General features: G+C 40.6%; 1 protein-coding gene and 1 pseudogene across 1 annotated transcript; one reads left to right on the top strand and one right to left on the bottom strand.

Moving 5' to 3' along the window:
- On the bottom strand, positions 1–5567 carry LOC110296342 (vasculin-like protein 1 pseudogene; annotated as a pseudogene).
- Ntmt2 (N-terminal Xaa-Pro-Lys N-methyltransferase 2) lies at positions 5535–25331 on the top strand. The gene is made up of 4 exons (XM_021175022.3): positions 5535–5979; positions 14116–14291; positions 20789–21038; positions 21705–25331. Exons 1-4 carry the CDS (start codon positions 5826–5828, stop codon positions 21974–21976), a joined length of 852 nt encoding a protein of 283 aa, XP_021030681.1. The 5' UTR covers positions 5535–5825; the 3' UTR covers positions 21977–25331.
- The last annotated feature ends 347 nt before the right edge of the window (positions 25332–25678 follow it).

Here is a 25678-nt window from a genome sequence, read left to right as displayed (position 1 = left end):
TCAGGGTGGATGGAAAATATGAATTTTCATATTTATGAGGTTCAACAACATAAGATAGGAAAAGAACACTTTACATTCTCCAACCACAAGGCTGAGCTCAGTGGAGCAGATCAAGTGTGAGCATTTATAGCTCTCCTTCCAGGTGTCGTCATCTGACGGCTCACTGCTGTTTCCGTGTCCAAGTCCTTACACTCGGCAGTGTAAGTGCTTCTCCGAGGGGAGAACACTCTAGAAGCATGGCTTTGCAAGAATGGCTATTCTATTCTTTCCAACCCATTTCTTTAGAACTGCTCTGTTTTCAACATGGAACGCCTTGAGTTCATCCTCTGTGAGCGGAAGGCAGCTCTCATCATTTTGAGGATATTCCTGCCTTCCCACTGCCTTTAATAACCTGTGCTCTGCTTCCAGAGAGTCGGGCAGGACCTCCTGTTCTTCTACCCTGGGCAGAGAAAGACCGTTCCGAAGACAACCTTGTTCTCCGTTTTCCTTCGGTTCAGGTGTGTGGCTGCTCTCGCCTCCCACTGCCCGGCTCTGCCTCACAGATTGTCACAGGCTCTACTTTCTAAGCAGTCTCCATTTTGTTCATCCTTCAGAGTCTTCAGGACCTCACTCTTCCTGTTCTTGGTTCAGCCGATCTGGTCTATTTGGTCAGGAGAGAAGAAACTGAGCTCAACCAGAGGGTTAGTACTCTTTGGGAGAGTTTAGATCTGCACTGGCAGCTAGTTTAGTAACAGAAACTGGCAGACTCCCAGCTAGAGAAAAGGGAGCTGGATTTGCGTTCCAGTCTGTAAGCTTTCCATGTGTTGGGTTTAGAGGGAGGTGGCGCAGGCTTAGGCACCAAGTTCTTACAGCCACTCAGGACCATAGTTGACATTTTTCCCTCCAATTTGCGTGGTGGGATCCTGAATTGCTGAATGTAGCAGAAAAGGCAGAAGCAGGATTCTCTTTGAGGGTTGCTTGGCTACTAGGTGGATTTTCCCATACTCCAGAAGGGGTCCCAATACGTCTGCATGGCTGATTCTGTTTGCCGGCTTCTGGATTCAAAGAAGGAAAGTCTTCCTCTCTGAACCACAACTTTTCTACGTTATCATCCTTTTTTTCCCCCTAATCTCTGTTGGTGTTTTTATCTTGAATGCCACAGCCTTTCCAGGAGTGGAAGCTGCCATTCCAGTGTAACAGTAAAGCACTGTAAGAGAGCGTCTTTACAAGCAATCCCAGTGGCAAAATATCCCCAACAAAAGCCTTCAAAACACAAATCTCACTATCTTACCCAACTGCTGAAAACAGAGTACACCCTCTCAGAGGCAAAGGGGGAGGGGTAGGGGGTGAAGAACTCTTGCAGGGGGAACCTGGACCGGGTCGGAGGGGGCACCATTTTCAATGTAAATAAATAAAACAATTAATAATAAAAGAGAAATCTTGTTTTGTTCTTTTGAGAAAAGAATCCAACAGAAACTTCATCTATTTTTCCTGCCACAGAGTAGGAGCTCTCAAGGCAAATTTCTTGGTATAAGTCTCCTAACTATATACCTTCTTTCTTGGTCTTCACTATTTATACATTCAAAAAAATTATAAGTAGAAAAGATGAGGGTCAAGGAGAAAGAGAATTCCAAAATGAGGGGTTTTTCTTATTAAATGTTGGTGTTTCACTTGGTCTCCTCTTTCCCAAAGTCATTTTCCTTCTCTGCCTGGAAATTAGATGGCTGTGGTAGACTTGAGGTGTATACATATTATATAACCTTATTCATTGGTGGGAATGTAGCCAAGGATGGTGTGGGGCAGCAACAAATAGAGTGTTTCAACCGTAAGAGAAAAACAATCACTGTAAGGGAGCAAATTCAATTTTAGCTGGAGACTAGGAGAAAGTCTCACAAAAATCTAATGTGACCCATAGAAGCAAACTAAGTGGACGAAGCCGTGAATTACTCTTTCACCCTATTTAGAAATTATAGGTCTATAATATAAAGATATAAGAACATTTAATAATCCTTGTCCAGATATAAAAGCATATAATTCATAGTGAATAATTGTCTCTGTAAACACTGAAAAATCTTGCCAAGATCAACTGTTAAAGAACCAATATGAGTACCTGGAGTCAGTTAGTTCTCTCCGAAGACTAGCATCTTACTAAGGCTAAGTGTCAGCATCCTGCTGGATACTGACAAACACAGTTGACAGAGGAAAAGAGTATGTGTGCTTACTGGCCCAATGAGCACAATCCATTGTGATACAACTTGTCATAGGCAAAGTTCATACCCACAATTGGACTGGAGAGATGGCTCAGCGGTCAGGAGCACTGACTGATCTTCCAGAGGTCCTGAGTTCAATTCCCAGCAACCACATGGTGACTCACAACCATCTGGTGTGGGCATCAGATGCTGTCTTCTGGTGTGTCTAAAGACAATGAAAGTGTACCCACATACATGAAATAAATAAGTAGATCTTAAAAAAAAAGTCGGGCGTGGTTGCTCACACCTTTAATCCCCGCACTTGGGAGGCAGAGGCAGGCAGATTTCTGAGTTCGAGGCCAGCCTGGTCTACAAAGTGAGTTCCAGGACAGCCAGGGCTATACAGAGAAACCCTGTCTCAAAACAAACAAACAAACACAAACAAACAAACAAAACAAAAAAACCTCTACAATTGAATTACAAAACTCCACACATGCAATGTGTGTGTGTGTTCACATCCACACCAGTGCACACATTCTAGTAGCAGACTCTCTAAGATGGCCTTAATTTTCTCCTGAGTTTTCCAACAACTGAACTGTTGCAGCCCGACCAACAGTCCGCAACGTGAACGGTTCAACTGAGGATGGCAGCTGGAGCTGAAAAGAGAGGAAGCTAGACGGGGAGGGAGAAGAAATGAGGCCAAGGCAAGATCATCCTGTTCAAAGCCCAATTTTACTAGTTTCGACATCCAGTTATAAAGGAAGGGGGAGGGAACCCGATTTCCCGCTGGTCGGGCCGCAACACTGGACAATTTAAAGAACACATGAACAAACTCCCATAGTTCACTTCATTTATATTTCTCTCCAGTTTTTAACCACACTGACTGTAATGCACCCCTTCAGTATGTATGTGGTGAATTTCTTGACTATAACCTAAGTATAGTCAGATAGACAGTGTGCTTTGGAGACCTGCAACTCATTACTGGCTTTCTACCAATGATTGTAATGACAATGGCTAGCAGTTATTGAATATGTGTGCTAAGCACTCTCATGTTTTAGATCGAGTACTTATTTAGTACCTGCATCATATATAACATAGCATTATCGTTGTCTTTGTATTACAAAAGAGGAAGGCTCAGAGACACTAAGAAATTAATTTGCCAAGGTTACCTTATATGTATGTCAGGGGAGAATTTTCAACTCAGTCATATCTGTTTGATCCCAGTAAATATACTTTCTTGGGGCTAGAAAAATGGTCTAGCAGTTATGAACATGTATGTGAAGAAGACTTGACTTCAGACTCCAGCACCCAAATCAGGTAGCTCAAAACTGTAAGTCTAGCTCCAGGGACTTTGACACCCCTTTCTGGATCTGTCTGTACTTGCATATGCACATACCTATATCTATATGCACACATGTATAAGCACACACAAGTCAAGCATGTCCATCATGTAGTCCACATGTAGCTGAGGATAGCTATGAATTTGGACCAACACAAAATTGTAAATCTGCTTTAAAATCTTATGAGATATTTTTGATTTTTTTGTAGCTCTATTGTACAATTCTCAAATGTGAACTTTGTAAAAGTCAATATATTGTTGCAACACCAAAAAGTTAGACATGCGCACATCCTTATGAAAATTTAATGGCGAAAAATTATTTGAGATTATGTAGACAGGATTTCATTTGCCAGGCCAGGAAATCCTAGCTGGCATGAACGATGACAGACAGCATGGCTGGACCTTTATGGAAAATATGGAATGCCATCTCTCAATAGGCCCAGGCCTGAGAGAAGTACCTGTTCATGAATGGCAAACTGTGGGAAAGGAAAATTGGTAACAAACTGGGTTCCCAGCAGGTCCTGAAGCCAGGGATGGAAACACTGAAACCAAACTTAACGGTTTTGCCTTCTGTCCTGACGGTAGGAAAGGGGATATAGGAAGATTGGAAGGTGAAAGAAGATGATTAGGATACAAAGCACACTTCTGGAGACTATGGCTCCGTTTCACATTACATGGGTGATGGTAAGCCATCCAGGTCAGCCTATCATCAAGGAAAGAAGATGACAGGAAGGCAGGAATAATAAGTGGAGGAAAGTGGGGGTGGAATTACAGGTGATGTGTTTGTGTCCCCTTGAAACACTTAGGCTAAAATCCCAATGCTTAAGGTCAAGCAGTTTGGAGATGACAGACTGAGACAGTAATCAGCAGGGAACGTGGGATCTTTCCAAGTGAGGATAGTGCCCTGTTAAGATGTGAATAAAGGCTTGACTGCAAGCTCTGCTCCCTCACATGTGAGCATGCGACAGGAAGAAAACAGTCAAGAACAGAATTTTCAGTAGGTACAGCATGTGCTGGCACCTTGATCTTGTATTTCCCTGCCTCTAGAACTATGAGAAATAAATGTTTATTGTTTAAGCCACCTACACTATGTAATGTTATGGCACCACAAACTAAGTCAGAAGTCATCTCAAGAAGCTGTCTACTGTAATGTTTCTATTGTATATAGGGTCAGTGGGAGCACATGTATAGGGACAATAGTGTTATGTACTATAAACAATGAACAATAAAGAAGATAGATAGATAGAAAGATAGATAGATAGTGTGTGTGTGTGTGTGTGTGTGTGTGTGTGCGTGCACACATGTGTGCATTATGCATGAGAAGACATGTTTTTGTTAAAGCATACAATGGTCTTGTGGTGTCTCCAGGGAGTGTTGGTGCCAGGGGAATCTATGAGCATCTAGACTTTATTATTACTGTCTCCTACAGCACAATCTATTGGCTGAATCAGAGGTAATGGGGTCTCTGATATAGTCAAAACAGTTTGGCCTCTAGAACATGGAACATCATGGAAAAAGCAGAGAAATGAGTTGGAGAGACGAAGGATAGTACATAAAACACAAGGGAACTTAAAAGGAAAATCATATTCATAGTAGACAGGAATAAACAGACTTGAATGAATAGGCGTTGCTCAGAACAAGTTAAGTGGAGGAGCTTGCTGATAGAGGAGGGTATATAATTTCAAAAACAGGCTTTCAAATAATTGCTCCTCTGGAAGATCCTTAAACACTGGAAACACATATCCACCTCCATAAAATGATTTGAGGGGAAAAAAAAGTGTCCCGATGAAAGGAATGTGAGTGGCTAGGACGGCTTTGAAGGGCCCTTGTAATTTGAGGATTCAGTGTTCCAGGAGCAATGGAAATCAGGGAACAGGACCTCCTGCAAAATATTCACAACTCTTTGAAATGGAAATTAGGCTGTTCCAATTTCAGAATCAAATTAAAGCAAGTATTCAGGGTGTTAGCAGGCAGCACTTGAGCCTGTTTGAAGCAGCCCAGGAGGGAGGGAAGCGTGCTTTTACCCGGATGAAGCAGGATCTCATGCAGTCTGTTTCCATCTTTACTTTTAGCACCTGCTGGCTTGGAGTGGTGTCGCGCAAGCAATCAGACGGTGGGGTGGATGTGCCAAGAGCCTGACCTCCCCATGTCTGCTACCCCTCCCCCTACAACCCATGACAGCCTGTCCTGATATAGATGGGACCTGGGACTGGTTTAAAATGACAGGCTCAAGTTCTTTGAGGAAGAGAAGACTAATTCAAAGGAGCAGCCAGACAAGCGTCCTTTCTCTGCAGGAATAATTACTATCCCCCTTCACCATGGCCCACCTGGGAGCCCATTTTGCCTTTAGATCCCGTTGGCAGAAGACCGACGACGAACTCTGTCGTCATAGCATGTCCTTTATCCTACACAAAGCCATTCGCAATGACTTCTTTCAGAGCTACCTCTACCTGCTGGAAAAAATTCCCTTGGGTAAGTGAGTTAGAGCTGGTAGAGGAGGGACAAGAAGGAACTTGATGAGTTGTGTGAAGTTGTGGGAAGGCTTGGAGAGACATAGGGCAGGGGGCTTTTCAGCTAAGGAGGACCCAGACCAGTGTCAGTGGGTGAAATGCTTCAGTGACATTCTTTTATGGAGAGGGGAAGATGGAGTGCCACCTGGCAAGGCTGAACTCTATTTCAGGGTTTTCATGGCCCCTTAGGCATAGTGACTTGCTGCTCTAGGGGGAAGTTGAGGGACTACAAGGTTTAGAGAAACTCAATTCTTGAGTTGTCAATGTTGTGTTTTGCTCAAGTTGGAAAGTTAGGTAACTCAGAGTTGAGACTATTCATGTTGTGTTAAGCAAAAATTGAAAACAGATATTATGTGATGAGGGATCAAAATATGCATGCATGAATGTGTAAGTATGGTGGTGAAGGTGTGTGTGTGTGTGTGTGTGTGTGTGCGCGCGCAGTCTGTTCTGCTCTATGTCACAAGTATCATCAGAGAACTGAAGAAAGCTGATTGTAGTTTGTATTTTTGATATCAAGGGATAGTAGTCTGCCTTCATTTTTGGTTTTCCCTTCAGTTTCAGGGAAATGGGACAAGAGAGCTTATCAGGTATGCTTGTAGAATGCTTTTTCAACCTGTGTGAAGGTTCAAACTTCAGGACCCTCTAACCAGCACTAAAGAGGAAACAACTTATGATTAAACTGTGAAGTACCCTCTTCCTGCCTCTTTGATTTATATTTTCTCCCAGTGAAAACAAGAATGCTGTTTCTCAGTCTTGGTCTGTTTGCTTAAGGTTGGCTGAAAGCCCCATTGTGTACTTGCTTTGGTCCCAGTTTCCTGCTGTGGAAAGAACTACCTCGTTCTTAGTGTTACATTCAAGAGTCTGGATGTTAGCAGCCATCAAAGTCTTAGTTTATAAAATTACTTCTGAGAGGTTTTAAATTCTAGTCCTGTAGGTATGCTCATCTTATATTTACACAGCTTTCATATGAAAATATGTCCAGCTACACTACGTGTAAATATCACTCCTCTTTCCCTCATTTCCCTATATCTTCCCTACAATTTTATTTTCTAAGTGAAAGAAAGAAAATTCAGAGCTGTGTTATCTGTTTAGAGAGAGTGACACCCAAGCAAGCTGAAGATATCTTCCATTATGATAAATGTATCACCGTCATCCTAAGGGGGAAATAAAAAACAAAAACAACTGGGCTGATCATTTGGAAAGTTATTGCCCTGGTACCTCCAGATACGGGCAAATCACATACTTCTGGGGACAGTCTATGGGGGACAGTTCAATAAGAGTCTTTGGCAACACTGTGTCATTTAGACTGGAGAAAGCTATGAATTGTAATAGCTGAGAAAAGATTCACTAGTGGACAAATGACAGACAGACTTTAAAATGGTTACCAGACAGAAAAGGAACTTATTTCTAAATGCAGCGGTAAATCAGATAAGAATAAGACAATCTCGGCTCAAAATTGGATGAGAATTAGTTTGAAGTAGTCTACCAATTACATTTGGTATTAAATATTTTGTCTTGTTTTTGTTTCTTTGAGACAGGGTTTCTCTATGTAGCCCTGGCTGCCCTGGAACTCTCTCTGTAGACCAGACTGGCTGAGAATTCACAGAGCTCTGCCTGCCTTTGACTCCCTAGTGTTGGGACCCACTGCCTGGCTATCTTTTCTAATGTAATTAAAATGTATCTAATCTAATGTAATTATTTTGATTATTATTATTATTTTTTTTTTTTTGGTTTTTTTTTTTGAGACAGGGTTTCTCTGTGTAGTCTTGGCTGTCCTGGAACTCACTTTGTAGACCAGGCTGGCCTCGAACTCAGAAATCCGCCTGCCTCTGCCTCCCAAGTGCTGGGATTAAAGGCGTGCGCCACCATGCCAGGCTTATTTTGATTTTTACAGAGGTTTTATTTTTGTCCATTTTTCCTCCTTCATGATTGTGTGAATTTGCAAAAACTGATATTTCAGACAAAATAGTCCAAGGAAGCCCAAAATAAAATGTAGGGAAATTTATAGCATTTCTGCTTAGGCTTAGAGTTTGGGTCCACTTTTCAATCTCTGTTCTTGCCTCAACAGTGACTTCTGAGAGGCTGGGAAAGTTCCTTTAATGAGTGCAACTGGAATAAAATCAGTTTACTCCAGGCCAAAGTCAGATTTATCATTACTCAATTCTCCATAAATGAACACTCATTGTCTCTATTCTGGTAATTCAGCGTGGGTATTAGTTTTCTCTGAGAATTAGTAAGGTGGTTGTATCTACAATACGTCTGTGACAACAGTAACAGAGGTTACTGGTATTAGCTGGTATGGGTTAGGCTCTGCTGCAGTAACAAATAGACAGATATCATTGGTTACACCCATGTTTTTACTCTTGATATCATTTTTGACACATCTTATAGGAATATAGGGATCCAGGATGCTCCAGTCTCCATCAGCCAGATAACACTCTTCACCAAGGCAAAGGAGAAAAGATGTGAATAAAGATGTAGCTGGTCTGGTAGCTTTAAATACATTAGCCCCAAATGATATGCATTTCATTTGTTTATAATCTATTGCCCAGAAATATAAGATTATGCGTGATGTTCATGTATATATAATCATTAAGTGCTTCTGTTCAGAAAATCCATTGCTGTTTAGAGATGGTTCCATCAGACACTTCTTTCTGATCAAGCCAGTCATATTCTGGGCATGAGGCAGTCAGAGAATTACAACTGAATAAGTGTTATGGTCTTAGACTAGTCAAGCTAGAGAAGTGATCTTTTTGCAAGTTAAATGCCTCTGAGCATCATTTTCTTCAAAAAGGTAACAGGGGATCTAGGAGAATCACATGCAGTATACATGCAAAAGCCATCAGTTTTCAGTGGGTGTTAGATTTTCTTGCTTCCCCTGTGCCAGACCTCTTTAATGTCACCACTTAACTTTTTTTTTTTTTTGAGCAGGAATTACCAAAGACGATAAACTTAATATGTGCAAGTTTTCAGGCTGTAGCGGATATTATGCCTTTTAGGTTGGAAATAAAACAGGCAACTGAGATGCTGCCTCCTGGGCCCACAGCAGTGTTTTTAGTGTTTGGCGTCCCTTGTCCTTAATGACTTTAAGAGTTCATAAAAACGAAAATAGAACCTTTTTATAAAAAAAAAGTGAGGGGACCCTTCCTGTAGGGTCTGCACAGAGGGTTTGTTGTTTAGGGATAATTATGGAAAGAACTGTGGTTAACCAGTCTTTTGATTCCTTCTTCCCTTTCCCCTACCCTCCAATCGGCTGTCTAAGGCAGCCAGTCTTGCTCCAGTTCACTATGTCATAAGATCTGTCATGGAAGCCTTCCCTCCAGCATCCCTGCCTAGCTTCAGTGATGTATGAGACATAAAGAACTGAAGTGTTCAATGGAAGGTGAAGCAATGCTGTTTACCTTAAGAGACTTCCGGAAAAGGGCAGAGAAGCATTCTACTCTTAGCATTTTACGTTTTTAGAAACCTCAGTTCATCGTTACAGCATCCTATTTAGTGTATTCTTAGCTTCCATAACTTTTATTTGTAGAACTAGGCACAGGAGGCAGACGGTATGTGGGGTGGTATGTGGTAGGGCAGGATTAAAGCCCAGGCATAAGTATCTCAGCCCCCTTTTGAGCTGTTAGCTATCCTAAGTGAATGGATGCTCAACCAAAGTGGGCAGTGAGGTGAAATTTTCCACATATATTTTTCAGTTTGAGAACAATAGAAAGCATTGCCTATGAAGAAAACTGACTTTCTGTGGGGATCCAGATGGTGAGCCACTGAGTAGGTTCACATAACTCAGTGACATCAGCTTGCAGTTCATTTGGAGATTTGGGTTGAAAAGTTTTCTAAAGATGGCCATTTACAAACAGGAATTGGTGTAAGAAAAGATGTTAGTGTAAGTCTTTAGTTTGTTATAAGTTCTTCAAGGGACCTGTACATAGCCCAATTGGAGATGTTCACATAAATTAACTATCAGTAATGTTCTAGCACAACCACATTTTTTTTCCATACATGAAAGAGAGCAAATGTCAGTTGTTTTATTTGGAGTCTGGACCTCCTGGACATCGTTATTCAGAAATGGTTCTGGGTGATCTTGCAGAAGGACCACAACTTTGCTTAACACAAAAACTTTGTTCAAGTGGGCAGACAAGTTCAAACTTGTCTTGACTTGCTGCAATACGTCTTTTGCTAAGTGAAACAGTTCTACTAAGCCTCATCCTTTCAGTACTCCCCTGAGTGATCACTCATTCTAGTCTTCTAAAATATTAAGAGTCAATCTTACAGGATTAAAAGAAACAGTGTGAAACTACCCAGGATAATTCCCAGCACATAGGAAGTACTCAGTGTGCATCACTTCCCTTCTATCAGGAATTCCTGCTAGAAGAATAACTTTGAGGAAGCTTAAGGGCAGTGGCTGCCTATTCACTGACATGATTAAAAGAGAGACTTACTAAAAACATTTTCATGAAAACACTTAGAATTATGAATTCAGCATACAGCTCTTTAGTATAATTAATTTTAGTCATGTGAATGGCATTAATACATGATTCATTGCACAATTAAGATCATCAAAATATGATGTATGAAATTCTTAAAGAATTAATTAAATAGCATATTTAAAAATTTAAAATCCGCCGGGCGTGGTGGCGCACGCCTTTAGTCCCAGCACTCGGGAGGCAGAGGCAGGCGGATTTCTGAGTTCGAGGCCAGCCTGGTCTACAAAGTGAGTGCCAGGACAGCCAGGGCTACACAGAGAAACCCTGTCTCAAAAAAACAAAAAAACAAAAAAACAAAACAAAACAAAACAAAACAAAAATTTAAAATCCTTGTTATTTTTGTAGTGCAAATGCTAAAAGGGCATTTGCCTCTTTAAAGAAATGAAGGAAAAATATCCCCTTTTTTCTTACCTGGTGCAGTTTCAGGTCAAAATGTAAGATAACAAAGCAATGGGTATTGTATTCACACAGAACTGGGATCCAATCTCACTATTTTCTTCTATAGAAAGTAAATGTAACATTTATCTTACATTGTCAATGGGGTATATTTCTTGCCTGTATTTATATTTACCAATTAATAATATGGGTAAAGAAATAGATGCCATTTTTTGACGTAGTCTCTATAGAAAACTATTCTCAAAATTTACAGAGGCATTGCAATTTTGTGACAAAATACCACTACATGAATTTTCACAGTAAAAAGACACGACTTAGGCCAACATGAATGCCTCAGGAGTCATTAGAAGCAGAACCTGGGATTGGCCATGACACCTCATATATCTTTCTTAGAGAAACGCATCTGTCAGTTAGGTGAAAATGAGACCTCAAGCCTCGAACCATAAAAGCCCACCTGGTGAAGCCGAAACCTGCTGAGCTCTGCGTTGACTTGAAACCAAAATGTTGCTGATGTAATGAACCATGCCCATTTCTAGATTAAGGCACTTAATATACCCTACCAACTCCTCGGTGACTTAAGCATTTGATGACGACTATGGCGAATTTGCTGTTTTACATGGATCAGAAACATTGAGTGGGGTCAGCGAGACGGTTAGGTCGGTGAGTAAAGGTAGTAGTTGCCAAACCCAATGACCCGAGTTTGACGGGACCCAGGTGTTGGGATGAGAGAGCTGACTCCTGAGGGCTATCCTCTGATCTCCATACATGGATTCTGTAGCACAATGTCTCCAAGAGAGAGAGAGAGAGAGAGAGAGAGAGAGAGAGAGAGAGAGAGAGAGAGAGAGAGAGAGAGATTGGGCCCTGGCCCATCCATAAGCTTACAACAGCATTCATTCCCGAGAAGACCTTCTGAATTGTGATATTCTAGCTTGATGTTTTGAGGACTCCAGAAGAATTTGGAATGCTCATAATGTTGGAGTGGTGATGCTTGAATTTTATATCTCTGTTGAGTTTATTAGCATTTCATATAAGACTTTACCTAGGGAAGTGAGGGAAAAGCTAGGTGCTAGGTCAGCAGTTCCTATTGCTTTGGAGCCTGTGTACTTTCAATTTTATATTATCTCATTCAGTAGTCAGTTGTGTACCAATGCTTTAAAAGATTTGTATTTTAAAATGAACATTCATGTGTAATAGTTAATATACATTGAGGAGACCATACATAATACGGTTGGTCTCCAGAAAATTATCTAGTCTTTAGAAACTGACTCCTTATAACTTTCAGAAAATCCATGCTCTGTCCGTGGTGACCCAAACATTAGTTCCAGTGCCTTCAAGTTGGAAAGTCTGAACCTAACTCTACAATGAGAGCACAGTCCTGTGCATACGCTATCTACTGCAGTTTTGAACTTTTAGAATGAAAACTTGGGAGTATGTAACTGTTGACTTTAGAATCAAGTAAGGCCCTGCTCTACTGGTACAGTCTTTGCAGTCGTCTAAAGAAAAGCCAATGTTCCCAGGCAAGGCTAAATGTTACTCTTCCTCTGACTCCCTCTACTTAAAAAATTATGTCATATTTTGCTTTGCTTCATCTCATAATAATAGCATGTTTGAGCCATTGTATATTGTACCTAGAGCTTTCAACCATATTTTATTTCTGATGACTATGAGCTAAAACATTTTTTTTTGTGGAATTTTACCAATGTGTCCTAGATTCTTGGCTTACATTTTCTATTGGCCGAACTCCAGCCTCTAATTTCTCTTGCAGTACGGACAGTTTTATGCCTGATCTGATAAGCAGTTGTCACTCTCGGATTTCTTTTCATTGGATTCCTGTGTTAATGACATCATCTTTCTGTATGCACCTCTTGATTTTATCATTTGCTGGGTTGGAATACAGCTTCAAGAAACTTCTGAAAAATGAATTCGTAGGAAGTAAATACTCTCACAGTTCACCGAACGTTAAATTCTGCTTCAAAACAAATGTTCCTCAGAACACAAATGCCACTAAAGTGCATTCAAGTCTTCCTGATGAAATGCGTTTTATTTGCTTAATTTCAGCTCTTTGTTTTGTAAAAGATCCCAGTTAAACTGACTCTGACACAACCAAAAGGAGCTTTTATTTATAGGTGTGTCCCTGGTAGAGGCAATATTTCTGCATACTAATACTAATACATTATTGTTTAGCTAAAATTCAAATAATTTTGAGTCCTGTATTTTTATTTTCTAAATATGGCAACTCAATTTAAAGGTCAATTATTTTTTCTTTCCAAATGACATTACAGCCCTTTTCTTATTATTTCTGTTTTCATATTTAAATGTAGCTGTAAATTTGCATTTAAAGAAAGTCCATCCTTCCCAGCACTGGTTAGATCTTATGATTTCTTTCAGCTCTAGAATTTTCCTTCTGTTTGATAGTTTTCTTCCTATAGCTGTAGAGCTTTAGACATTCTAAACTTTCTAAGTGTTTTGTTTGGGGGCCTTATGGATTAGGGCATTTTAAAAAATTTGACCTTAAGAATGTTTTGAGAATATCATACATAAGTACTGTATTTGAATAGAGACATACTTGTATATGTACTGCTTTTGAAGAAGTGAAACACAGGGCTAAGCAGGAAGAATGAATGAGAAAATTTCCATAAAGCACTCAGAACTACGAGATCACACTTAGCACCATGTGGTGAAGTTATTTTTCCATTGTACAAAATACTGTAAGACTATTTTGATAAGATGGTAAGTCATGCTTATTGAACTAGCTATTCAATTGTGAAAATTTAAAGTCAAAGTGATTTATAGATATGGTTCCTGAAGATCATAGGGTTTAAATAGTTTTCTCCATGTTCTGTTGCATGCCAATCTCTAGGCTAGAACTCAAATGCAGACATTTCTGATTTAACACCATTATCCATGCTGGGCATGGCAGTACAGATCTTTAATTCCAACAGAGGCAGAGGCAGGCAGATCTATGTGAGTTTGAGCCAAGCCTGGTCTATATAGCAAGTTTCAGGGCAGCCAGACCTGCACAGGGAGACCTTGTCTAAAAATCAAATCAAATCAAATCAAATCAAATCAAATCAAATCAAATCAAATCAAATCAAATCTATGCCTTTACTTCTACAACATAAGTTCATGAAGTTTTAAGAAATTCATTACATTGTTAAAAAAACAAGCCTGTTATACCATATACATTTTAATAACCTTTGACAATATTTTCTTCGCAGTAAAATTGTATGCTTTAACAAGCCAAGTCATTGATGGTGAGATGCAGTTCTATGCCAGAGCCAAACTTTTCTACCAAGAAGTACCAGCCACAGAAGAAGGCATGATGGGAAATTTTATTGAACTATCCAACCCAGATATCCAAGCCTCTCGTGACTTTCTTAGGAAATTTGTTGGGGTGAGTTTTCTTTCTTTTTTTTTTTTTTTTTTCGAGACAGGGTTTCTCTGTGTAGCTCTGGCTGTCCTGGAACTCACTTTGTAGACCAGGCTGGCCTCGAACTCAGAAATCCGCCTGCCTCTGCCTCCCGAGTGCTGGGATTAAAGGCGTGCACCACCACGCCCGGCGGGGTGAGTTTTCTGACTGATGCTGGAATAAAGGGCCAAGACCTGGTAAAGTCTAAGCTCACATGATCCTGTGTTGTTAAAGCCATGTAACCCAGCTGAGTGGTCAGCCGGAAAGCCTGTTTTAAGATGTTTAGAGAGATGGAGTTCAGCAAACCCTGGGCTTATGCACTTGGCACTGTACCGCTGTAGTAGCAGCTAATCTTGTGTGCTTGGGGGAAGGTGAGCTAGAAGTGCAGACATTACTGTATGAGGATTACAGAAACATCTTCTTCAGCAGCTCAGAGGCAAACAGCTGACAGCAGACTGCTGAGAATTCATGCGTGCTTCAGGGAATTTCAGAATGATTTATAAAGTCTCTAAAATACATATCAAATATACTAGGAAATGAATACATGCTTATATTCAGTTGCAAAACCAAGGATGAGAGAATCCTTTTATGATTTTTTTTAATACACAGTTCAGCTTGTTACCTGAAAATATGTGATTATTTTATTATTCAGGATTTGACTGGACCTCTTCCGTTTTATAGAAGAAATTTCCAAGTCGTATAAAGACAAGATGGTAGAATGTAAGAACCAAAGTCCTAAGCTTTATAAGAGTATCATGATTCTCCTACCTAATGTATAAACACCCCTGGGCATGTTACTTACATATATTTAGCTTTAGTTTTCTCATCCATGGCTAGAGAATAACAACAGAATCTGTCTGGTGGAGTAAAATGAAGGTCAAAGAAGACTAGAGTTGTTAGGCACTTCAGTTCATGAACAAGATGAGCATAAAAGAAATCTAATGTGTCTATTACTAATAATACCATGATGTCTTATCGTGAATTCATCACACATCATATGACTTAATTTGCTTTCAAGTTGTCTTAATCCACACAATAGAGCTGCTGGTGGTCTCACTGAAGAGGAAACTCCTAATTGCAAGCAAAATTTGTTGTAATTCAACACAACGTCCTTTGACTAAAATGTGGGTGATGTTTTACTTTGGTGAAGGAAGTACTAGCAATGCTTAGCTTTAGAGTCATGCTGTCAGCTTTCTCAGAAGGATAGCCTGAAGACTACCCGTGGTGTTGAAGGGAGGTTCTATTCCCTCTAAGCCTCCCTGCTGCACCTTGTATCTGAGTTGCGAATCTGGGAGTAGAGATCTGTGGTCAGGATGAGATGTCTACCAGACCCATTGTCTATGTGATGTAAGTTACAGCCACAGAAATCTGAAAAGTGGAGAATTTATGGCATCATGGATATTTTCATGTCAGAAGAATCTGCAATAGTTCTAAACTAGAGCCAATGACTGACTTCATGACAGCCTTATTCTAAGTAGGTGAGTTGGCCAAGCCTTTCAGGAACACCATCAGTTTACTCTTTATAATGCAAAGGTAAGGACTGGTATCAGGTCCTCTTCTCTAGTTGTGGAAACTGAGGCTTAAAGGGATGGAAGAAATCCTTAAGATTGCACACAGTTAGTATCAGTCCAGCCAGGTTGGTCTTACACCAAATTCCTTGCTCTCAATCACAATGTATTTTCGCCCCATTTGTTTCATGAAGAAGAAAAAAAAAATCCCTGATTTTTGATCACAGACTATAGACTTCAACCCTCCTCTCTTCTGCCCTAAGCAGTCCCTCCTGCTTGCCTCATGGTGAGGCCAACTTTGATCCAAGATACTTCAGAAGCCTAGCTTGTAATCCAGCTGCCTTGTCACTCCATGAGGACTGCCAAGCTGACCATGGGTAGTCTGGTCAGACAGAGCCCATAATCATGCCTCTGGACCTGGGAAAGGAAACATTGCATGCTTGCATATTTATGTTGGAAAAGAGGCAGGCTGCTCCTTTCAAATACAAGAGCCCTTCTTAGTAGACAAGGCTCATTGTAAAGCTGTGACCTTGAACTAAGACCAAATAGTCTGCTTAAAGGAATGCTATTTTAGTACTTTGACCTTAAAGATCTGCTAAATTAGTATCTAGGTCAAGAAACAGGGAGTTAGGGGATATGAGTATGTGACACGATTTATTTGTGTGTCAACTGGGAAAAGGCAGACTGTTTAATCTAAAGCTTTGCTTTCCTTTCAACACCAAGTGACAAGGGACAGTGGGAAAAGCTGTTTCGTCTGGTTGCAAATGGATTTGCTTTAGACAATCCACAAATGGCACCAGGATGAAGGCAGCATCCCTGATAACTAGTAGGATAAAGTGGTACTACATGAGACGGGTTGGGCATTTGGCGTGTTTGTCTTCTTGGATAGTTGCTAGAGATTTGATGAGAAGAATGATGAGATTTGGTTTGTAGGGCATGACTTTTATACAGCACTGTGAATCACACGCATTTTAGTTTTCAGATTCACTGACTGGTCTTAAGATAATGCTGTGCAAAATAAAACAATTAGGCATGTTAAAAACAAAATCAGCAGAAGGAAAAATGCTTTTTAAATTATCTTATACGAACCCATAGATAGGAACTTAACAATGAATGAAAGTGGAAATAAAAGTCACCTTGTTTTGAAATCACACACGGTGTGAGACTGTACTCACATTTGTTCAGGGCATCCGATTTCAGTCCACTCACAGCTTCTGCAGTCATCGCGCTGCAGAGGTGAGAGCAGATTCAGAGATCAGTCTTTAAATATCCCTTCTCAGAGGTGCTGCCTGTGAGTGACAGACAGAAAGAGAATAGCACTGCCAAGTCAGGGGAGGCAGTGCCAACCACCCAGGACAAAACAGAATAGAGCAACAAGGCAGTGGTCAGAGAGGCTGCACCTGGGTGAAAGGAGCATTTGTGTCTGTTTAGTAAAAGTTTCAAGGATAGCTGTAACCAAACATCAAGTGCCTGAATTGAGGAGACAGAATTGAAGAGGGTGGAGAAAAAAAATCCTTTAGGGCTCTGATTCTCAACCTGTGAGTCGTGACCCCTTGGGAGGTAACATAATCAAATATCCTGTATATTTGGATATGATTATTAGATTATGATATTATTAGATATGATTATTATGATTCATAACAGTAGAAAAATTACAGTTATGAAGTAACAAAATAATTTTATGTTTGGGGCCACTACAACATGATATTAAAGGGTCACAGCATTAAGTAAGGCTGAGAATCGCCATTCTGGGAAGTTCTAGTTTGAACATTTCAGCTCAGTTTATTTGTATAAAAGGCAGTGGGACTAAATATCATTCAGTTAAAAGCCTAAGCTTTTGCCCACATCCTCTAAGGGCTTCCTTGAAGAATCACAGGGAGGCCGAGAGCAGGGCCTCTTCATGAACTAGCTTCATATTATCTGTTTATTGAACAAAAACGTGTTCCGCAACTTCAATCTTGAGATCTCTTAGCTCTCTTTTTCCATGGGTTTACTTCTCTCTCTTTGGTAACTAATTAGTTAATTTATTCATTTTTATGTACCAATATCAGACCTCCTTTCCTCTGGCAGCTTCTCCCCCAGTTCCTCCCTCCACTTCTCTGAGTAAAAGTAACAGTAACTGGACGACTAGGTGCATCCTCTCTCACTGAGGCCAGACAAGTCGACACAGTTAGGGGAACAGGATATACAGGCAGGCAACAAACTCAGGGACAGCTCTTGCTCCAGTTGTTGGGGAACCTCATGAAGATCAAGCTGCACATGTGCTGTTTATATGCAGGGAGCCTGGGTCCAGTCCATGCTCGGTCTTGAGTTGGTGCTTCAATCTCAGGGAGACCCCCAAGGATCCAGGTTAGTTGACTCTGTTGGTCTTCCTGTGGAGTCCTTGTCCTCTTGGGGTCCTTCAATACTTCCTCCAACTCTTTCACAAGATTCTCCAAGCTCCATTTAGTGTTTGGTTGTGGGTATCTACATCTGTTTTGGTTAGCAGTTGGGTAGAACCTCTCAGAGGACAGTTATTCTAGGTTCCTGTCTTCAAGCATCAAAGAATATCATTAATAGTGTCAGGGATTGGGTCTTGTCCATGGAATGGGTCTCAATTTGGGACAGTCATTGGTTGGCCATTCCCTCTGTCTCTGCTCTTTGTTCCTGAACATCTTGTAGCCAGGTCACATTTTTCAGTTGAAGGTTTTGTGGGTGGGTTGCTGTCCTTATCCCTCCACTGGGAGTCCTGACTGGCTACAGGAAGTGGCCACTTCAGGATCCATATCCCCTATTACTAGTAGTTTTAGCTAGAGTCAGCCCCATATCCTCCCTGCCCCTGCGCCCCTGTCCAATGTCTCTGGCATGTCCTGGAGATGCACCCCGCTCCGATTTTCATTGTCTCTCTCCCCTGCTCTCCCCACACCTGATCTCCTGGCCCTGCTCCTCTCCCCATCTCCTCTCCCACCCAGTTCTCTCCCTCCGCCCATTTCTGATACCTATTTTATTTCCCCTTTGGAGAATGATTCAAACAGCCTTCCTTGGACCCTTCTTGTTATTTGGGTTCTTTAGGTCTGTGATTCCACTTCTAAAGCCACTTGTTCCACAAATGAGATCAGCATGACCAATAGAGCTACTCAGAACCAAGCAATGCCAGGAAACAGTTTTAATGAGAACCTCCTATTGAACCCACCAGTTTCTATTAAAGTCATTGCTGATAACTTTATAATAACCACTCCATATTTTCTCCTTTTGTGATTTTATATAAAAGATTATGACTTTCACAAGACTTTAAATCAGTCATATTTATGTTATATATACTTGAACAAGAGAGGAGCCCAAGTGAACTCAGAGATGGGAAGCACATGGTGGTGTCCTACTGCTTCGCTTCTTAGACTCAAGGTGGAAACTGCTGATCAAGATCAGCCATAGATTCCTTTCCTGCTGAGTCTGAATGAAGGCTTTGAGTCCCTTCAACTGTATCACATTAAGGGCTCCTAACAAAGGAGCCAGCCTTAGCACTGTAGGCGATCTTCCTACTGCAGTCTGGGTTTGGTTCAGACGGTTCCCACACGCACACTGGTTCTTGCCATTAGCTACGTATTACTAGAGACTGGCATTTTTCTCATCTCCAAAAGGGGAATCATCATCAGCATCATCTTACAGAGGCTTCTTCTGACTGTTGTAATTATTATGGCTATAAAGAGCATGTGACAGATAAATACTCATTTATTGCAGCCCTTGCTCCATTTGAGAAGACATTATAATTGCCCCCTTTGCCCTTGTCATTGTGCCTCTCTAGCATAAGGGAAGCCCCTTAGATGTACTGGAAGGCATATATATATATATATATATATATATATATATATATATATATATATATATTTAATGTTTCCTTCTGCTCATATTTGCCTTTGATCTGTAGCCAACTCTATTTCTCATCCTTAGTTCCTGAGAAATCAAGAGTAGGCTTTCTCTGTAAGATCTTGATTGTTAGCTCCAAGTATCCCATTACTGTAATTTCTAGTGCAAACCTATTCAGCAGCCATCCTAATCATGATGAATAATTTAGACCAGCTGAGTTTTTCTTCATAAATCCAAAGCTTTACTTTAATTGTATAGAAGCAATTTTGAGAACATTTATATTAGCTAACTTCTCCGTTATCCACCACCTCCCAAATCCCTTTCCTAGTTAATTTAATGCATAGCCTTACTCAAAGTTTTTTCCAGTAAACATATCGTTTCCTGTACAAAAATAATAATAAAAAAACCTTTCAGCATTAAAGGAGACACAGACTGAAAGGATTATCCTTTATCCAGATGTCTGTGTTGTGTGTTGGCAGAACTTTATTTACAGTACAATCCTGGTGAGACAGACAGAGGGACAATGGCTATTCCTCAACTGGGGTCTCAAACTTTACCACCCAAAGAAAAGGACTAAATGATTCTGAGTCTCAAAATCCAGGTTAGAAAAACTGTAATTCCAATCACCCCAGCAGGAATTTGAATGTTTTCATGAAGTGCATGTCTAGAGCAATCATGAAACTCATCAGAAGTCATTGATGGGCTCTACCCCACCTCTGCATTTTTCCAAAGTAATAACCTATTGTTTACATCCATTTAGCTGCAATGCTCATAAAAGCTATTCTTCAGAGTTCTTCATGGCTCACTTCTTGGAGAAACTTACCTTGAATTGGAAGCCAAGATAATAGTTTGTGATTCTTGTTAAAGAGATAAATTTGGCAAAACCAAGCAGAACTATAAATATTTGGGGTTGGGGGGGAGGGGAATAATGAAATGTTCTCTCTATTGATGCAGTAATAGATACTTATCTATAAACACGTGTACAACAAATACGTTGAGTCATACACATAAATGAAACATTTTATAGTCTAAAATTGAGCCAAATAAACTTATTTTAAAGAAATAATTGTAATACCGAGACTCGAGGTGAGTCTCTGTCCTTGAAGTGGCCCACAAGGTATTTTTCTGCAGGGGCCAGGGAGAGCGGGAACTGGCTGCGCCTTGGACTGCGGTTCTGGAATAGGAAGGGTCAGCAAGCACGTCTTGTTGCCTGTTTTCAGCAGTGTTGAATTGGTGGACATGATGGAATCTTTCCTCCTTGAAGCCCAGAGCTACTTGCAGGTTAACGAGGACAAAGTTGAAAGTTACCACTGCTACAGCCTGCAGGAGTTCACGCCCCACTTAGGGAGATATGACGTCATCTGGATTCAGTGGGTCTCAGGTCAGTGTTGCACCGCATAGCTTCCGCCCTTCCCCATTTCCTCCTTAGGAAAGGTGACACTTGGGACTTACAACACTTTTTGCTAGCTCTGGCTGTCATGTGAACTCCCAACAACTCTGGGCCCCCGAAGTTCTCTTAACATTGCTGCACAAACTTGGCAATTCTTACCCCTAGGGATGGAGCTGGAGCTTAGGAACAGCCTACATCTTTGCAGAAATGTAAATACTTGAAAACATTGGACCCATAAATGGTTAATCCTCATTATTTATTGGTAGAACTAAATGTTCTGAGACTTAAATCCTTAGGAAATGAAACAGCAACGAATTATATTCTCTCTCTCTCTTTCTCTCTCTTTCTCTCTCTTTCCCACTCCCCCCCCCACACACACACACCACAAACCCAATTGTGTTGTGTAAGGACATGAAATAGCTCTGGGGGGAGGGCAGTAGTGTCTAGTGCCTATTAGGTACACAGTCCAGGTAGCATGATAAAAATACAAAAGAATAAAACCCCTAATGTTTTCAAAGTCTCTTGCAACTAAAACAATTCAAGCTATTAAGCAATTTGTATGAGTATACAGAGGACTGTTTTGATTCTTACCCTTGTTTTCCTTCCAACTCACTGCCCTCCTGCTCCGTTTCTCTACCAATCTGACCCTACTTGCAGGGTACCTGACTGATAAGGACCTTCTTGCATTTCTTTCCCGGTGTCGAGATGGCCTGAAAGAAAATGGTGTTATCATACTGAAGGACAATGTGGCCCGGGAGGGCTGTATCTTTGACCTGTCTGACAGCAGTGTGACTCGGGACATGGACATCCTTCGAAGCCTTATTAGGAAGAGTGGACTGGTGGTTCTGGGCCAGGAGAAACAAGAAGGTTTCCCAGAGCAGTGTGTTCCGGTGTGGATGTTTGCACTGCACAGTGACAAGCTCTCTTGATCAGCAGTGGGGATGAGCCACCAGACTGAACGATGGTGCTTCAGAATTGGGTGTATCTCCCAGGCACCCTGTGTGATGGAGACAGATATGGAAAGAAGGGATACAATGCATGTCTAGAATGATTGATGATGTAGTATGTACGAGCTCTTGCTACCATAATGCACACACTGTGATGTGTGCACGTTTAGATGCATACTCCCTGTAAGGAGACGTTCACAAATGCTGTGGATTTTTCTGAGAGAAGGAGTCAAACAACAGGATGGTGCTTTAATAAGGTGCTTGTTTACACACACCTTCACTGCACAAGTGTGTATATGAAGACCTGAGAAAGAAATGATGCTTATAAATAAGAGTCTGCGTTAGTCACTGAGGATTTGTGTTTACAATCTATCACAGAACAAGAGTGGAAAGTCTAGACCTCTCTTTCTGTTCCTCTATCAGCTATGTTACACTTTCTTCCTCTTTGCTGTTACAGTGTCTCTTGAACAAACATCTTGACCTAACTAAGAAGGGACTGGTTAAATAACCCCATGAATACAAGTCTATTAATTTTGTCTTTAGCTCGTTTTTTGGCAGAAAAGGTATATGGTTTCTCTTTCTATTTTGGGTCAGTTTTACTACCAATGATGTAATATGGATGTAATTTGATAACTAATGCTTGCATTACCATGATGTGGAAGTGTCTCCTTTCAGGAGAAAATGTTACACACTCAAGTTTCACTCCGACCATATAAGTAAATGTTGTCAATGATCTAATTTTAGCCACTGGCTTTCAACAGTGCCTGCTTCTTTGCATCTGGTCCTCATTCCTTGAATGAAATGGATGTACCTTGAGAGAGAAACATCAAAAGAAACAGGCAAATGAAATGATGCATACAGTACAGACTGATGTAGCTGGGTTCACAAAAGACATTGGTTTAAATAAAATAATCTAAAATCTTTCAAAAGGAAAAAATGAAATTCAGTTTTCATTAGCATAATGTTTAAATATGACTATTTTGTCTTCAAAACACTTCAGCACCTTTATGTTAAAGCACAGTAATATGTCTTGACCCTGAAATTCAATTAAACTAAGAAGATCTACTGCATAGCTATGATAACAGCACAGAAAACATATTTTTTAAGTCATAGCTCTAGAGTAACAGAAAATTGTTACAGAATATGATGAAACTAATAATAATATAAAATAATAAAAACTATAAAATTTAACAACAACAACAACAACAATAAAACTGTTACAGAGTATGACAAAACTCCATTTCACCCTTCATAAGTTTTGTAATAAATTAGCAATACCTTTTTTTTTTTTTGAGACGGATTCAAAGGATTTCTTTTATACCAGCAACTTAAATTCCTTTATCCCTTCACTTCTACATTTTATGACTGGCATTCACCAATCTTCCTTGTTAGGAGTTTTTAGAGCTTATTGTGTAAAGACAATTGCCTAATGGATACCAACAGATGATGGTTAACTCTGTTGAGTCTTAGAGGTTGATATTAAACCAACCAGTCCTCTTTCTCTTGCTGAATCAAATCATTAACCATTCTACCTAAACATGTCTTCTGATTTGTCTTACCCTGAAAAAGTTCCTGAATTCTTTATGTGTCCTTAATTTAGCCAAGAGAAAAATTGATGGTGAACATTGTCACCAGCAGCTCTGTGTATTGTTAGTAACAGGCATGAGAGAAAACTAACAACAAAATCAAAACCCAAAGCAGTACTGGTACCAGGGGACCATAACCAGATCAAGCTGTCTTAATAGGTCATGTTAAAGTTCGGATGTGTTTTTGAAAGAAATAAGAATAAGATTTGTTTGGAGGTTGCCAGCAAGGGACTTCCTTTTCTGGTCTGGTCCGTATAATCATAGAGCCAATGGACTTCCAGTGATACTCAGGTCAGGTCCTTCAGTCAAAGGAAGCAATCCACACAGGCTGCTTATGTTCATCTGCACATCTGGAAGCCAGTGGTCTAGTTGGTAGTTTACTTTATCTCCCAAATACCTTCATAGTCCAGCTGCCTCCAAATCAACTGGAGAACTTCATCAGTAGAGATTTCCCAGCTCCCATCTGCGTTTGTTTCTAGGACGCAGGATCAGATTATTTGCAACTATTTTATTACATCATTAAACTGATCCTTGGAACTAGTTTTGTCGGAGAACACTGGTAGAGAAGGACTCATGGACCTGGTACTTTTTCCCAATTGATGCCAATTATTCTGAAATATGATCTGACAGTTCCACACATAATCTTTCAGTGACACCCCATTTACACTCACACCATGCATTTCCAGCTCTTGAGAATGCCGTATAATAGCTTTATAATCTCACATTGGCTTCGTTCTCTGGCCTATTTTACCACCCTTCCACAGCCGTACCTATTTAAAATCCCTTACTCAACTCATGATGTATGACTTAGCTAACATTTACAGATGTCACTTCTTTAGCATAGAATAGATAGAAGTCATTTTCATTTGTCCCAGAATGATTAGATGGCATTGATTTCTTAAAAAACAAAACAAAACAAAACAAAACACGACTAAAACCCCCAAACAAACAAACAAACAACCCCCCCAAGCCCACCACCACTGCCATCAACTTTATTTTTTATATACACCTACTACAGTTGCTGGGCCTTCTCTGTTCCTCTCTCTACTCTGTACACCATACTGTGGCATTCATAGATCTGTTTGGTTAGCTTTTTAATCTTAGATTCTGAGCTCTTTGAGGGGATATTCATGGCTAGAGACTCAGTCTGGACCAGAGACCTTAGTATACTGCAGCAATGCAAACCTCCTGTGAAAGCATGCAAGGTGATGTTGCAAGTAGGAAATGAAGGCAGTGTGGGTTCCTGGAGGTAGCAAATGGGAATTAGAACAAAGAAGCAGGGGCAAGGGAGGGCTCTGAAGTTCCAAAGGCACTAGCATATGCCAAGCTAGTCAAAGTACTGATGGGATGCAAGTGACGAGAATCAGAAATAAGAAAGCCTTGAGCTCAGAAATCAGCCAAAGGGGAAGCTATGGCAAGATTAGGTCCTGAGACAAAAATTGCCGCCCAGTTAGGACAGCATTCTTAGTGTCTGTGTCTCAGAGGATTCGACCTAAAGATGCAGCCAACCCAAAATTCCATTGGTGAGTGTGACCTGATAAGAAAGAGATGTGTTATAACTGTGTGTAGGGTGTAACAAAGTAAGCCCTGAATCCTCATTGGTTTTCCACTAACAACGTGTCCAAGAAGCTGAAGTTATAGAGGAGGTTAATCCAACACTGAATAGCGAATGGAAGTAGACGGTGCTTGTCTGCATCCAGAAATGAATTGAGGGTAAACATGTTTGCAATTCCGAATGAACTTTGGAGGACCCCTCAGTTTATATGGTGATTCATGAAAGGGTACAACCGTCACCTGCTTCCTCTTTCAGGAACCTGAGCGATCACTGGTAAGTACCAGCCTAGAAGCACACCACGTCTTAGGGGCTGGCAATGTTAATGACTTCAGACTATCATAAAAGTAAAAAAGGAAATGAATAAGCTCACCCGTGTAAGTGATGATCTGCTTTGTATTACGGATACAGTTTGCTCCCATCTTTGTTTTCTTTCTCTATCCTTTTTTTTTTTTTCCCTAACTGGCCTTTTTGAGTGATGTATCGAGAAGCCCTGTGTCTGATACATTCAGCTGCCTGTCATGTGTAATTAAAACCAGTTGTGTT

Source organism: Mus caroli, unplaced genomic scaffold (genome assembly GCF_978045245.1).
Source record: "Mus caroli unplaced genomic scaffold, Mus_caroli_1 scaffold_1, whole genome shotgun sequence".
NCBI lineage: Eukaryota > Metazoa > Chordata > Mammalia > Rodentia > Muridae > Mus > Mus caroli.
This window is presented reverse-complemented; position numbering and strand designations above follow the sequence as displayed.